A 15,229-nucleotide genomic window follows, 5' to 3' on the forward strand; every position below is an offset into this window, starting at 1 on the left:
TGGCTGGGCCCCAGCATAGGGTTCCCGCCTTAACAATAAACATCCAGCACAGTCAGATAGATCTGAATTTCAAGCGAACGACAAATACTTTTTTTTTTTTTTTTTTTTTTTAGCGTAAGTAGGTCCCAAATGTTGCATAAGGCGCGTTAGGGGCTGTGTCAATCGGGGTTCTCCAGATAAACACAGCCAACGTGAAGGCTGGCGAGCCCGCGATCCGCAGGGCGGACTGGAGACCCAGGGCAGAGCTGATGCTGCAGCTCGAGTCCCCCAGGCCGCCGGGAGGCTGCATTCCTAGTCTCCGAAGGCCTTCAACTGATTGCATGTGGCCCACCCGCAAGAGGGAGGGTCACCTGCTCTACTCAACATTTACTCACTGCAAAGGTAGTTACGTCTAACCATTACCTCCACGGCAACTTCTAGCATAATGTCTGACCCGTCCACCGGGCGCCACAACCCGGCCAAGAGGACACGTAAAATTAGCCAGGCCAGCGACACACTCGTGCTGCGAAAGCAGGATCTGCTCATCTGAAATCCAAGCGCATCTGGGCGCCCGGTGTTTTCCCTGACACCCAGGCCTGCCGTTGGTGCCCACAGACCCCCTCCCCCCCCCCCCCCGCCCAGAGCAGCCCTGTGCCCGCCCGGCGCAGAGAGGGAGCGGCTGCAGGCACGAGGAGGACCAAAGGCCCCCGGAGAGAAAGGCCGACCTACGGCCCGCACTCGGCCTACCTGACATGAGGAAGCAGGAGGCCGGCGCGGCCAGGCTGCAGCTACTCTCCTCGCCGCTTCCCGGGAGGAGACTGAGGAGACGCAGAAGCCACTCTTCACGGAGACAGCCTCGCAAGACAGCCTCGCGCGGCCTCAGCGGGGTTTCTCGCGAGACTACGATCGAGGCCGCATCGAGGGGGACTTCTGCTGGGCCTCTTGCGAGACCGCGAACAACGGGTGACCTCGCGTGACCTCGGTTGGGTCTCTCGCGGGACTACGACCAAGTGGTGGCTTCGCAGGGCCTGCCTGGTCTCGGGTCTCTCGCGAGACCGGGAGGAAGGGGCGGGCTGGACGCGTGACCATAGGAGCGCATGGCTGCCTCTGGCTCTCTCGGAGCTGAGGCCCTAACGAGGATAAGTACCCCGCGTACTGTCAGCCGAGGGCGCGTCGAGGCCTGTCCCTCCGCCAGGGATGCTGGCGGCTGCGGACGCTCTCCTAGACCCCAGGGCCACGAAGGACGGCGCGGGCGCCCGACCTGGCGCTCGGCTAGGCTCCAGTTGGTTCGCTCTGCGTCCGCGTGTTCTGTGCCGCTAGGCGGAGCGGCGGCCTGGAGACTTACCCGTTCTAGTCCCAGAGCCTGGAATGTGTCGCGTCACGTGGCAGAGGGGTCCTTGTCAAGGCCCCTGAGGCGGGGGTGACTCGGGGGGGGGGGCCCGGGGGCCCGGCGTCCTCACGAGGTCCTCACGAGAGGGAGGCAGAGAGCCGGGCGGACCCCGCGCTGCTGACCGTGAGGATGAGGAGGGCCCCGCGGGCCCAGGATGCGGCGCCTCTGGAAGCTGGAAAAGTGGGGAGACGGGTCTCCCTGGGGCTCCGGGGGGAACCGGCCCTGCCCAGGCCTGGATGTTAGGACTTCTGAGGCCAGAACTGCTTAGTAATAAATCTGGGTTCCTCGGCGACACTAGGTTTGCGGTGATTTGTTAAACGGCGACCAGGAAGTCACGCATCCGTCTTGGCAGTGGACCCCAGGGACCCGGGGGAGCCCGCATGCACAGGCCCAGCCAGCGATCACGCTGTGCCGCCTTTTATGACTTTAAGACAGGCACCTAGGGCACTGTTGGAGGCTGCCACATCTGCACAAGTAAAACCGTTGCTTAGGGGAAGAGACGCGTCCTCCAGCCCTGACCCTGTTTTTTCGCCCTTTCTTGCTGGCATCCAGGTCGCCTTCCCAGTGTGTAGGAGCCATGGAGCCCACCGCTGGTGACTTACAGCTTGTGCCTGGGACAGCAAAGGAAGTCCCAGCTCCCTACACCTCGTGCTGCCGCATGGCCCTCTGTGTTGTTGTGGCCACCAGCATCATCATGGTCACCCTGGGAGTCCTCATGGGTAAGTGGCTGTGGGCTTGCATGGGTTCACACACCGGGCAACTTGCACAAAGATGCTTAGAAGTGGCTCAGTCGTATCCACATTGTGATCCCGGAACCGAAGGGTTGAGCCTGCAAGTGTGGAATTGAAGGCAGGCCAGGAGCCTGAGGGCCTGGGGTGGCGGTCTGGGGTGGGTGGTGCGTGGGAGGGGGCCAGGCACTGCATAATCACGTTTCCCATTGACCAGGTTTTCCAAGGAAGTTTTTGCTGTGGGGTTAAAATGAAAACAGCAAAATGAACTCTTTTAAATTTAAGAAATTTAAAAAGTACCGAAAAGCATACAGTGTAAGGAATGAACAGTGGTTTATGTTCCTACAATCCAAAGTGGGCCCCATTTCCTATTTTCTTTCAGTAGATAGTCATGTTATTTAGAGTTAACCATACAAAATTATGGTCTCTGTACAATGTGGGGCTGCAGTTGTGAAAAATAAACAGAGGAAGCTCTTTTTGTATTTCAGTAGAATGATCTAGAGACGCCTACGTTTGGAAAAGTAGAGAGAGGTGCCGAATAGTAAGAAAGAACGTGTTTGCCTATGTGCGTAAATTGTTTTCTGGAAAGGAGTTTCGGAGCCTAACTGACCAGTTACCTCTGGGGAGGACACAGGAGGGAGATTTGTCACCAGATGCCCTTTGGTGGCTTTCGATTTTGAACCATGTGGATTCATTACGCCCGTTCACAGTGTTGTCTTTTTGCAAAGTATGAAACCACTCACCGCAGCTGACCACAGCCTGCACTGGTTTTCCATGTGCCACCTTTGTGGCAGCAGCGACCATGAGTGGTTCACAGTCCACAGGTTTCCACACACAGACTCGTTTCCACGGATAACGCCTAGTGCTGTTTTGGGGGAATCTGTTATGTGTCAGCAGGGTCTGCAGACCCTGTGGGAGCTTGCCTTTTTCCTTCCACCATTTGTCCTGGATTCTCCCTAATGTTCGTGTGGAGAGTTTAGACGGACATTCCCTGTGAGACCATGAGCTGTTTTCATCTGTCACCACCATAGACAGCGCTCAGTCCGGTGTTGCCTGCCTCAGTGCTACTGGGGCTGGTGGCCCTGAGCCCTGGGGGCTTCTTAGGGTTAAATCTGTTAACATTAGGGGTGCCTGGGTGGCCCAGTCGGTTAAGTGTCCTTCTCCTGATCTCAGCTCAAGTCGTGACCTCAGGGTCCTGAGTTCAAGCCCCACGTTGGGCTCCATGCTGGGCAGAAGCCTACTTAACCCCAACAGACAAAACAGAATTATTTAGAATTATGTAACATTTAAAAGTCAGTTCCTTTTCCCCACCAGCGATGTTTCATGGGCAGCTCACGGATACTGCACTGGACAGTGTGGATCTAGGACATTCTGTCATCACAGGAATTTCCGCTGGGCAGCGCTGCTCTGGAACAGGCTTATTCTGAGATGATAAGCTTCCTACAGTTTTATTTGGAGATGTGAAGGTCACCTTTTCATGAAAAAACATAACGATACAAAGGGGCAGTTTGAGGGAAAATGTTGCCATGTGGCAAAAGTGTAAGCTGGCAATGCTATGTGGGTTTCCTTGATTCTTATATATAGTACAGATATGTCTATTATGCACTTTGTGCATATATTTGGAACATCTGGAATATATCTAGTGTGGAATATAGCCTGGCGTGTCTGACAGAGGCCCCCTAGTGGTTGTGGGAGTCAAATGCAGGAAAATTTGTGCCGTGTGAGTGTGCGCGTATGTGTGTGTGATTGTATAGGTGTGAGCACATCAGTGTCCTCACACTGGGGAGAGGCAGGGGGTGGGGTTTCACACCTGCATTCCAGAAGCACATACATTTTGGGGAACAGCATAAATACAATCCCCGTCAGGACCTCTGAAACTAAGGAAGGCTTTAAGAAGTTTTAGAATGTTTTCTTTAATTAAAATTCAAATGTGTCCCCTTCCCAGACAGCTCAAAGTGTTAGTTGGTAATGTTAGCCTTCAGGGAAGCTGGGGGTCGGGCCCCTGGGACCTCTGTACTATTTCTGCAGCTTCCTGTGTGTCTATCATTATTTCCGAGGGAAAACAGAAAGGCTTAGCTGGCGTATAGAGTGTAGGCAACATGGCCCACACTGAAGAACGTTCATTTCTCTTTATTTTTAGTTTCTCGAATGAGAAAACCGTTGTTTTAGGAATTGGCTTACGATATATATATCCTGTGGTAATCATAAATACCAAAATATATTTCTAGGTGAACATTCACTCACAATAAATAGAATTGGTACCCAGCTGTCACGGTTTATGTGGCTGCTACCTTCATGTTTTTATATTGCAGTTATGAGCATTTTTCACTGGTGTGTTATTTTGATCCATTCGTGGCAGAAACCCCCGTTTTCATGTTTTAGGTGGTTGCTGTTGTGTCCTTTTAAAACTTTGTGATGATTGTTACTCTTTGCTATTGTGTACTTTTTTTTTATATTTAAGATTTTATTTTTAAGTCGTCTATACCCGTGGGGCTCGAACTCAGAACCCCGAGATCAGGAGTTGTGTTCTGTACCCACTGAGCCAGCCAGGCGCCCCTGCCACGTACTTTTTAAAATCGAAGTAGGGGCGCCTGGGTGGCTCAGTAGATTAAGCATCCGACTTCGGCTCAGGTCATGATCTCGCGGTTCACAAATTTGAGCCCCGCGTCGGGCTCTGTGCTGACAGCTCAGAGCCTGGAGCCTGCTTTGGATTCTGCGTCTCCCTCTCTCTGCCCCTCCCTCACTCACGCTCTCACGGTCTCTCTCTCAAAAATAAATAAACATTAAAAAAATTTTTTTAAATGGATAATTAAATAAAAGCAAAGTGGATTTTAGGGGCTACTGGTGGGTATACAGTGTAGTGGCGGGACAGCCTTGTGGGTTGTGCTGTGCTCACCGTGAGCGTGGCTGCCATCGGCCACCCCGACATCACTGGCTGGACTCCTGGCACCGTGCCACCCTGTCCTCTGCACCCCTCTGCCCTCCCCCGCCCGCCCCTCTGGTACCCATTGGTTTGTTCTCTGTATTGATGGGTCCGATTCTCTGTTATTAAGTGCTTTTGACGCCGTGTTTCCAACAGTCGCAAACCCCTGTTTTTTCAGAGGGTGGCATCATGGGGCTGTGGGCTGAGGGTCCTGGTGCCTCCCGGCTGTGGTCACGCCCCCGTGGCATTTGTTGGGAATTGCTCCTCCTGAGGCCATTTCTTGGTGAGGCCAGCTTCAGGCCCTGAGCCAGGTACACCTGGTGAGCCAGGGGTGAGCAGGAGCTAACCGTGTCCTCAGGAGACCTGGGGACGGCCGGTGCCTTCAGGCGGCTGCCTGTAGAGTCCGTCCCCAAACCGAGACCTGTGTGAGAGACGAAGGGGGACACTGTTGGTGACCACTCAGGGCCCACCCCCCCACCCTGGCAGTCGGCCCACCACCTGTTTGTCAGGGTGATGGCCCCTGGGTGGCTGCGGGCCTTTGAGGCTGACTTAACTGCACCCTGACCCCGAACTTGGGCTCTCTCACGGGGCCCTGGTCTTGTCCGCAGCCTCCCTCTCTACACAGGGTGTCGACGTGGAGCACACGGCGGAGCTGCAAGGGGTCCGCTACGCCCACAGCTTGCAACACGAGGCCTCAGACTACTACCGCACCCTGACGCCCGCTCTGGAATGGCTGGTGAGGGCGGCCGTGGGTGGCGAGCAGAGCACAGCAGGGGAGAAGCCCAGGCAGGCTCTGAGGCAGGAAAGAGGGCGTGTGGGGCGGAGAGGTTGAGGCCATTGTGGCCAGCGCTGGTGGCCCCTGGAATACGGGGCAGTGCGGTATCAGTGGGGACTGACCCCTGCTGGCTCGTAGGCATTTTTAAAAGGTTAAAAGTTGTATTCCAGGGGCGCCTGGGTGGCTCAGTCGGTTAGGCGTCCGACTTCAGCTCAGGTCATGATCTCCCACTTCACGGGTTCGAGCCCCACATCGGGCTCTGTGCTGACGTCTCAGAGCCTGGAGCCTGCTTCGGATTCTGTGTCTCCCTCTCTCTCTGCCCCTCCCCCACTCATGCTCTGCTCCCCTCTCTCTCTCTCAAAAATAAAAATAAACCTTGAAAAAAAAAAAGTTGTATTCCAGTGGAGAGACCAGAGCCTCACACACAACTGGTGGGAACCTGAAAGAGGGCAGCCACTGTGGAAACAGGCAGGCAGTTGGTCAGAAGGGTAAACGTAATTTCCACATGATCTAGCGATTCTGTTCGTAGGTGTCCACCCAAGAGAGATGAAAGTTCATGTCCTCACAGAAAACCTGCACAACCAGTGCTCACGGCGGCATGACTCACAAGAGCCAAAAAGTGGAAACACCCAAATGCCCATCGATGGGTAAATGGATAAACACAAGGAGGCCTGCGTGCACACGGGCACGTTACTCGGCCGGGAGCAGGAGCAAGGCACCCACCTCTGCCACCCTGAGGACGGACCCTGAACACACGACGCTCAGGGAGGGACCCAGACACGAGAGGCCACACGGGGTGTGAGTCCGCGTGTGTGAAATGTCCAGAACAGGCTCATCCACAGACGGGAAGGGGGCTCATGGGGGCTGGGGAGAGGTGGGGCGTGAGTGCTAGGGGAGATGGGGTTGCTTTGGGACTGATGGAATATTCAAAAATTGGTTGTGGTGATGGCTGCACAACTCTGTGCACTAAAACCCATCCAGTTGTCCACTTTTAAAGGGTAAGTTTAGGTAGGTGAATTCTATCTCAATTAAAGAAAATGTTTTAAATTTCATCGTAAGAGAGCAGAAGGATCACTAGGTAAGAATTCACGTTTTGAGACGAGCAATCTGCCTGTGGCCTGGAGGCTGTATGATAAGACGTGGGAAAGCAGGGGGGCAGTTACAAGACACCACCATCCAGACCAGGGATCAACACACTTTTCCTCTAACCGAGACAGGCAAGATCTTTGGCTTTTTGGGGCCCAGCTACTCAACTTGGCCTGAGGCAGCTCAAGAGGTGCCACAGGGGACAGGTGAATTAATGGATGTGGCTGTGTGCCGATAAAGCTTTGTTTATGGACACCGAAATAAACATTTCGTATAATCTTCACGTACCATGAAATATTTTCCTTTTGACTTTCTCCAACCATTTAAAACTGTAAAAACTATTTTTAGTTTGTGTACTGTATAACAACAGGTAACGAATTTGGCCCATGGGTGTCAGCTAGCTGATTTAAGCCCCGTGCCCTAAAGCTCTGTCCAGAAGTACAACACGAAGCTTCATGCATAATTTAAAATTATCTAGCCACTGTGTTAAGGAAAAGGAAACAGGTAGGCTTAATTTTAATATATTTTACTTAACCCACGGTATCCAGAATATTATCATTTGATGTCATTGGCATAGATAAAGTGGGTATTAATGAGACTTTTCACCTCTTTTTGTGTTGAGTCTTCAAAACCCGGGTGTGTTTTACACTCACATCTCAATGCATTTGCTAAATTGTCACCAGGAATACTTAATCCGTGTGTAGATTCCATAAATGTACATGCGTAAGTTGCCCCAAGTATTCTTAAGAGTTTTCTGGTAACTGTGCAGAGTATCTGTTTTTATTTATTTATTTTTATTTATTTATTTTTTTTTAAATTTTTTTTTTCTTCAACGTTTTTATTTATTTTTGGGACAGAGAGAGACAGAGCATGAACGGGGGAGGGGCAGAGAGAGAGGGAGACACAGAATCGGAAACAGGCTCCAGGCTCCGAGCCATCAGCCCAGAGCCCGACGCGGGGCTCGAACTCACGGACCGCGAGATCGTGACCTGGCTGAAGTCGGACGCTTAACCGACTGCGCCACCCAGGCGCCCCGAGTATCTGTTTTTAAATCTAAGCGTGAGTTAACTAAAATGTAAAAACCAGTCCCCCTGTGGCACCAGCCGTGCCATGTGTCAAATGCTCCGTCATCACGTGTGACCCGTGGCTGCCACGTGGGGCAGGGCAGGTAAAGAACATTTCCCAGATTTGTGTGCTGTTCTGTGGGCCAGTGCAGGTCTGAATGTGGGTGAGGGGGACATAGGCTCGGAGAGTGGACAGAAGAGAAGCAGGTCAGAGGGAGTTTTAGGCGGGAGACCTGTGTATCATGTGCTTTGGCGCGGTGAGCGTCAGGTTTAGCAGCCAAGCCGGGACACTGACTGTGAACAGGGATGCTGTTAGTGACTCCACTGAGAGCAGGTAAACGGAGACATCTGGTAGCCCTAGGTATAGGTCACATAATGTGCCGGGGGGACTCTCCGGACCCCCGACCTTGGTGCTGCTGGGGACAGCATCTGGAGTAACACCTATCCCGGTGCCCAGGATGAGGGCCCTTCAGTGCTAAACCGGAGACTGTGGATAGTGGTCACTCGAACAGCACACGAAGGACAAGCAAGTTCCTAATGGCGTCTGGTTGCCCAAAGCAGAGTTTATTTTCATGTAAAAATTCATGTCAAATGTAATTAACCATTTTTAAAGTAAACACTTCAGGGGTGTTTAGTATATTCACAAAATTGTGCAGCCGTCACCTCTGTCTAGTTCCGGGATGTTCCACCAACCCCAAAAGCAGCCCCATCCCCATTAGCTGTCACTCCCCAGCCTCCTGCACCCATGAAGCCCTTTCTTGTCTGTGGATGTGCCTGTTGTGGACGTTTCACACACGGGAACCGCACTCTCGTGTCTGGTTCCCGCTCTGAGCGTTGTGTGTCCAGGGTCTGTCCCACAGGCAGCTCGTGTCCGTGCCTCGCTCCCGTCCGTGTGGATGGGCCACGTTCTATCCATCCATCTGCTGATGGGGCAGTACTTTCATCCAAATAACTGCCAAGTTTCCCTGTCCCGCACACGGCTCTGTGACTGCCGGGTGCACTGAGTGTAAGAGGAGGCGCGTTTCCGTGCCCTCTCCAACTCCGCGGGTCCCTGCGGGACGGCCGCCCAGCCTGTGGCCTTAGCGCGTGCTGCTGTGGTTTCTGTTGCAGTTTGTGAGCAGCTTTCGGGAGACCGAGTTGGAGGCCAGCTGTGTGGGCTGCACCGTGCTAAGTTACAGGTGGGTCAGGGCCTCCTTTCAGGCGAAGGAACCCCGGTGGACACCCAAGAGGTTCCAGAAGATTCCAGCAGGAGCCCTCCCTCCCCAAAGGCTTCTCTCCTCCCTGCAGGGATGGGAATTCCAGCGTCTTCGTGCATTTCCGGCTGCACTTCCTGCTGCAAGCCTCGCAGTCACTGAGTCTGGGCCTAGAGGAGGAGCTGTTGCGGCAGGGACTCCGAGCGAGGCTGCAGGGGCACGGTATCCCCCTGGCTGCCCACGGCACCATTGTGTCCGCCCAGCTCACAGGCAAGTAGGCTATAGACCCTGAAAGACACCAGGGGGAGGCTGTGGGGGAGGTGGCAGCTGAACGTTGCATTAAACTTTAGGTTTTCAACAGCCGCTCCCTCCCTTGAAAAGAAAACACAGGCACATTGTTTTACCCTCACTAGTAGAGACCAGGTGACAGCAACCTGCAAATGGCCGGAGTGTAAATATTTTCATCCTTGCAGCCCTTTGGGTCTCGGTCGAGGTCACTCAACTCTGCTATTGTCACATGAGAGCTAAAGACAATACATAAATGGGCACTGTTGTGTATCGATAAAACTTTAACGCATAATCAAATGGTAGGCCGCATTTGGCCTGCAGCCATTGTTTGCCAATCCTGGTATAGAAATAAGAGTAAATGCTGTGCTCTAAGATCTGATGGTGCAGATTCCGTATCATGAACCAAAAACTTCACACAAGATCGGATAGTGCAGTTCATCGTGATTTGAGAACCAGACATGAGTTCGTTCAGTCTGTCGTCAGGTTAAAGACTGCTTGCCTTGACCTTGTCCTACTGGACATTTATGCCCTTTGCCCACCAATGCTGACATGCTGGTTGAGTCTTAGTAACCTCGGCGTCAGTGTGACTTGAACTCTCCTCGGTCTTGTGCCTGCACAGTCCATATGGTGGCCACTAGGCCTGTGTGGCCCTTGAGTGCTTGTCATGCAGCCAGTGAGACCAAGCAACAGAATGATTCGTTGGGTTTCATCTTAACTGATTTAAGTTAGAATTTAAGTGGCTCCCATGATAGACCGTGCAGCTGCCTTGCAATCCGATGTTTTCAAAAAACTACACAACTCACTGGATGAGCTTACGTGTCTTGTCCGTTTCACTGCAGGAAGCCAGAAAGCGCCATGGACAGAAAGAGATTTAAAATCAGGTATGTCTTCCCCTCTCCCACGGAGCTCCCTGCCCTCTGCAGTTTCCAGAGAGTCACCTGGAGAGGTTCCCCAAGACTTCAGACACAGAGGGCTCCCTCCAATGCAGTGCAGGCTAGTTCTGCACACCAGCCTCCTCTGGGGGCCAGGAGGCACGGACTTACAGTCCTGTGTGGGCAAGAGATGGAAAGATGAGACGCTGAAGCACACGTGGCCAAATACGAGTAAGAGAAAACATTACTGGTGGGTTTTTTTGGAAAAGTGGTAGGGATCTGCTGTTAAAAGACATAACACAGTTTGGAAAAAAAGAAAAAAGAATGAGTACCACATGGAGTCCTCAAGTAGGGGCGATCCTGGCCCCAAGGGATGCTGGGTGGTATCCAGGGACATCTGGTAGTAAGGAGCGGGGCTCCTGGCCTGGAGGGGGTGGGGCCAGGAGTGCTGTTCAGCCCCCACAGTGCCCAGGATGCCCTCGCAGAGAACGGTTGGGCCCCACGTGTGTGCCGAACACTTAAAATGGTTAACATGGTAAACTTCACGTTCTGTATGTTTTTACTACAACTTGAAAAGTTTGATTTTTTTTTTTTAAATACTTTCGTTAATGTTTTATTTATTTTTGAGAGAGAAAACGACAAAGTGTGAGCAGGGGAGGGGCAAAGAAAGAGAGAGACACAGAATCAGAAGCAGGCTCCAGGCTGAGCTGTCAGTACAGAGCCTGACCTGGGGCTTAAACCCACCAACCGTGAGATCATGACCTGAGCCAAAGTCTAATGCTTAACCGACTGAGCCACCCAGGTGCCCCGAAAAGTTCAGTTTCACCTGTGTCTTACTTAAAAATACGTGGGCGCTCAAAAATGTGGAAGCACACATGGTGTGCCTGTACTTCTGTTACATTGTCCTGGCCTGTGTGCTGACTGACATTCTCGTGTTGTGTCTCCGTACTGGTTCTGAGAAAATTACTTCAGAAACATTTAGGGCCAAGGAAGCAAAAAAGAGGTTTTCCATGCCCTGAAGGCTCCGAGTAGCGAGCGGAATCTTGCTGCAGCCGGGAGGTACAGAGTGGGGTCAGGAACTTGGTTCTTCTCTGCCCACAGGTCACTGCCCAGGGAACACCTTTTCCTGCCGCAACGGCCAGTGTGTGACCAAAGTGAACCCGGAGTGTGACGACAGAGTGGACTGCCCCGACGGATCTGATGAGGCCCACTGTGGTCAGTCCCCTGTCTGGCTGGTATCTGGGCCATGTCCCCTCTCCACGGTCAGCTGCTGGCTCTGCTGTCTGGCCCGCTGCACACATTAAACACGCCACCTGGGCTTGGCATCGCTGGAGCTGGGCAGAGGAAGGGAGGGGACGCCTGTGAGATGGGTCCCTGCCGAAGCGTGATAAGCCTCGAGTGCCAGGAACTGGCTCTCTGTCCTATATGCAGTGGGATTCGAGCAAGGGAATCTCACGGTGGAAGTGCCGTAAGAGGAGCCAACGTTTTCTAGCGATGTTAGCCCATGCAATAGGGTAAGAGCAGCAGTTGAAGTGTGGAAAGGAAGAGGCAAAACCATCATAATTCACAGTGGATGTGATCGACTATATAAATGAATCAATAAATTGACTAGCCCGGGATTAGAAAATGAGAAAGTTTGACATGGAGGGGAGAGTACGAGAAACATAAACACATACAAAAGCTATTCCTTTGCTTTATGCAACTAACAACGGGTTAGAAGATAAAATGCAAAAAATCCCGCATGTGATCAGAAGCAACAAAAAATGAGCATGTCAAGCCTGTAAAGTTCTATAAAATTATAGAACCTCACTGGACGTAAAAGTGGACCAAATAAGCTGAAACATGGCATCCCGTGAAAAGATGGATGTATAAGAACTTTGAAACTTGCAAAGTCTACGGTGGAGGAAACATTGGTAGCGTGTGGCACCTGGACCTGGATGATCTGTGGAGGCCAATTGAAATTGGCGGCTGTGACCCCCCCCCACCTCGGGGTCCGTGACTCACCAAAAGTGACTCGCAGAACTCAGAAAGGTGTCCTCCTATGCAAGGTTACAGCTTCTCCCAGTGAAAAGGTCATGAAAGGAAGAGGTGCACTGGGCACAGAGTGGGCGAGACCGGCGGTGGGCAGGCTCCCCACTGCCCAGTGCGGTCACGGGACGGTGCTGGACTGAAAGTCGCAGCAGCAGCAGCAGCAGCACGTGAACACATACAAAGTGTTTCCAGCCAGGGAAACTCGCTGAGGCTTGGTGTCCCGGGTCACACAGGCAGGTAGCACCGGCACAGCTCACTTTAGGTGTGAGAGTCCCAGGGCTGCTGAAACAAGGTGGCCTGGACAATAGGGACGGTCCCTGTCACAATCTGGAGGCTGGAAGCCGAGGTCAAGGTAGCAGAAGGTTTGGTTTCTTCTGAGCTGGTGATGGAGAATCTGTTTCATGGTTCTCTCCTGGCTTCTGGGGCTTGATGGATGTCTAGCATTTCTTGGCTTATGGAAGTGTCACCAGATCTCTGACATCACGTCCACATGGCATTCTCCCTGTGTGTGTGCCTTTGTCCAAATTTCCCCTTTTTAAGAAGACACCAGTCATTGGATTCAGGGCCCTCACTAATGACTTCATCTTAATTTGATCATCTCTGAAGACCCTATTTCCAAATAAATCACACTCACAAGTACTGGGGGTTAAAACTTCATCTTTTCGGGGGACACAGCTCAGCCCAAAAAACTGAGTTTCCAGCCCCTCAAGAGGTCAAGGTGATACCACGTGGCCCAAAGTCACCATGAACTTTCTGGGTGACCCAAGTCCCCAGGCAGGTCAAGGTCCAGCTGCTCTCAAACAACAGTCCAAGAGCTTAGAGGTTTCCTCCCAGGAGGTGGCCAAGGGCAACAGTACTTTCTCTGAGACGTGCAGTGTTTGGACAGCTCTTCTCAGTTCACTGTTTGCTGCATGACAACATGAGCTGAAGTGGAGACGCAGAGGGAGGGGGCCGTGTGGGGAAGAAAAGGAAGAAAGTGCCCTCTGGGTAGCTAGAGACATGAGGAAGCAAGGGGTCGACCCTTTGCTTTATGAGTCGGCACACCCACGAGTCAAGTCGAAAGTGTGGAGTTCCACCTGGATCTCGCCCTTGGCCATGAGCTCCGTGACAGGTGTAATGCGGAGAAGTGAAGGTTGCTTGAAGGCCACCTGTGCCTGAGGCAGAGAAAGGGTCCCGGCAGAGACATTCTCTGCCACTGCCTGGTGCATGCAGCCTTGGGTGTTTGGCCTGTTGGGCAGCTGGAGGTGGGGCACACGAGGGCTAGGGGGACCCCAAAGGAGTCGGCAAAGCCAAGTGCAAGGGACCTAGAGCATGTCTTTGAACGAGAGGGTGGCAGGGATGAGCGGTTCTGCACAAACGTGGTGGGAGCATAGTCACGGCCCTGCCTTCTGAGGGCCCTGGTTGGTGACCTCTGTCTTGCAGACTGTGGTCTACAGCCTGGCTGGAAGACGGCCGGCCGGATCGTGGGTGGCGTGGAAGCGTCCCCGGGAGAGTTCCCGTGGCAAGTCAGCCTTCGAGAAAACAAGGAACACTTCTGTGGGGCTGCTGTCATCGGGGCCAGGTGGCTGGTGTCCGCGGCCCACTGCTTCAACGGGTGAGCCCTGCACCCTTGGTCCTGCCTTCTGTCCCACTCCCGGAGCACCGCCTTTCCTGGGGTCCTTAGAGCCCCGTGGAGCTCTCTTGTCCCTCCCCTCCCTTCTTTTTCTTTTCTGTTGTTGAATCTGAATGTGTTCTTGTTTTTTAAGTTGTGGTAAAATATACACTACATAAATTTACCACCTTAACCATCACAATTCAGTAGCGTTGCTGTTCACACTGCTGTCCAGCTGCCCCCACCACTCATCTCCAGAACTTTCCATGTCCCCAAGCTGAGACTCTGTCCCCATGAAGCACTGACTCCCTGTCCCTGCCCCTCCCCTGGCTCCCACCATCTGCTCTCTGTCTCTGTGGACGGGACTCCTCTGGGGACCCCCTGTGAGTGGGGTCATGCAGGACGTGTCCTTCTGTGTCTGGCTTCTGTCACTGTGCATGGTATCCTCTGGGTCCGTCCACGTGGTGGCAGGCGGCAGGACGTCCTTCCTTCCTGAGGCTGGATCCTACTCCGGCGTGTGGATGGACCACATTGTGTTTGTCCTTCATCCATGGAGGGACACTCGAGTGCTTTCATCAGCTCTTGGTGGTTGTGAACTGGGACCTGTTTCCAGTGCCTCTATGAGTATAGACACGCGAGTGGGATTGCTGGGTCATCTGGTAATTCTGTGTTTAAACTTTTTGAGGAACCACCGTATGGTTATCCCCAGGGGCCGCACCATTTTCCATCCCCGCCGGCCACGCAGCAGGCTCCGGTGTCTCCACGTGCTCCCCAGCACTTGTTGTCATCTGCCGTTTTGATCTGAGCCACCGCGGCGGCTGTCCCATGCTGCCTGACTGTGCTTGTGGCCCACTTGTATGTCTTCTTTAGAGAAATGTGTTTGAACTCTTTGCCTGTTGTTGAACCAGGTCGTTGCTTGTTGTTGAGGATGGTCAGAATCTTTAACAAACCAGAGTGGTCAGGCAGAATGGAGCTGGTCAAAAGTGGGAGAAGGTTCTAGAAGCCTCTGTGCCAGGCATTGCTGTTTGGTTGCTGCAGTCTTTGGAGACCTGAGGGAGAGGGCAGGGCAGTCTGGACAGATGGTCCAGTACTTTACAGCCCTTGGCTTGCTGCCGGGCCCCGCGTGCAGCCTGCTGTCTGCCTCAGCTGCCAGCCTGGGGACGGATGCCAGAACCAGTCACAGCTCAGGACAGTAGGTGGCAATTTTTCCATTCAGTTTTGTTCTCCCATATTTTATTACAGCAGTAGTTAAGCAGATAGAAAAGACGAAAAAACGGCACGGCAGACATTTGTGCGCTCTTAGCCGATT

The 15,229-nt window shown here is 52.8% G+C and overlaps 1 protein-coding gene across 1 annotated transcript in view; it reads left to right on the forward strand.

Annotated features, from left to right (window-relative positions):
* Positions 1-1,935: 1,935 nt before the first annotated feature.
* TMPRSS9 (transmembrane serine protease 9) overlaps positions 1,936-15,229 on the forward strand; it is a 29,024-nt gene continuing 15,730 nt past the window's right edge. The window contains exons 1-7 of the mRNA XM_032595482.1: positions 1,936-2,088; positions 5,629-5,756; positions 9,056-9,123; positions 9,233-9,412; positions 10,270-10,307; positions 11,400-11,513; positions 13,752-13,923. Of these exons, the coding sequence (XP_032451373.1) occupies positions 1,947-2,088; positions 5,629-5,756; positions 9,056-9,123; positions 9,233-9,412; positions 10,270-10,307; positions 11,400-11,513; positions 13,752-13,923 (842 nt within the window). The 5' untranslated portion in view covers positions 1,936-1,946. The remainder of the gene's footprint in view (positions 2,089-5,628; positions 5,757-9,055; positions 9,124-9,232; positions 9,413-10,269; positions 10,308-11,399; positions 11,514-13,751; positions 13,924-15,229) is intronic.

Source organism: Lynx canadensis, chromosome A2, assembly GCF_007474595.2.
Source record: "Lynx canadensis isolate LIC74 chromosome A2, mLynCan4.pri.v2, whole genome shotgun sequence".
NCBI lineage: Eukaryota > Metazoa > Chordata > Mammalia > Carnivora > Felidae > Lynx > Lynx canadensis.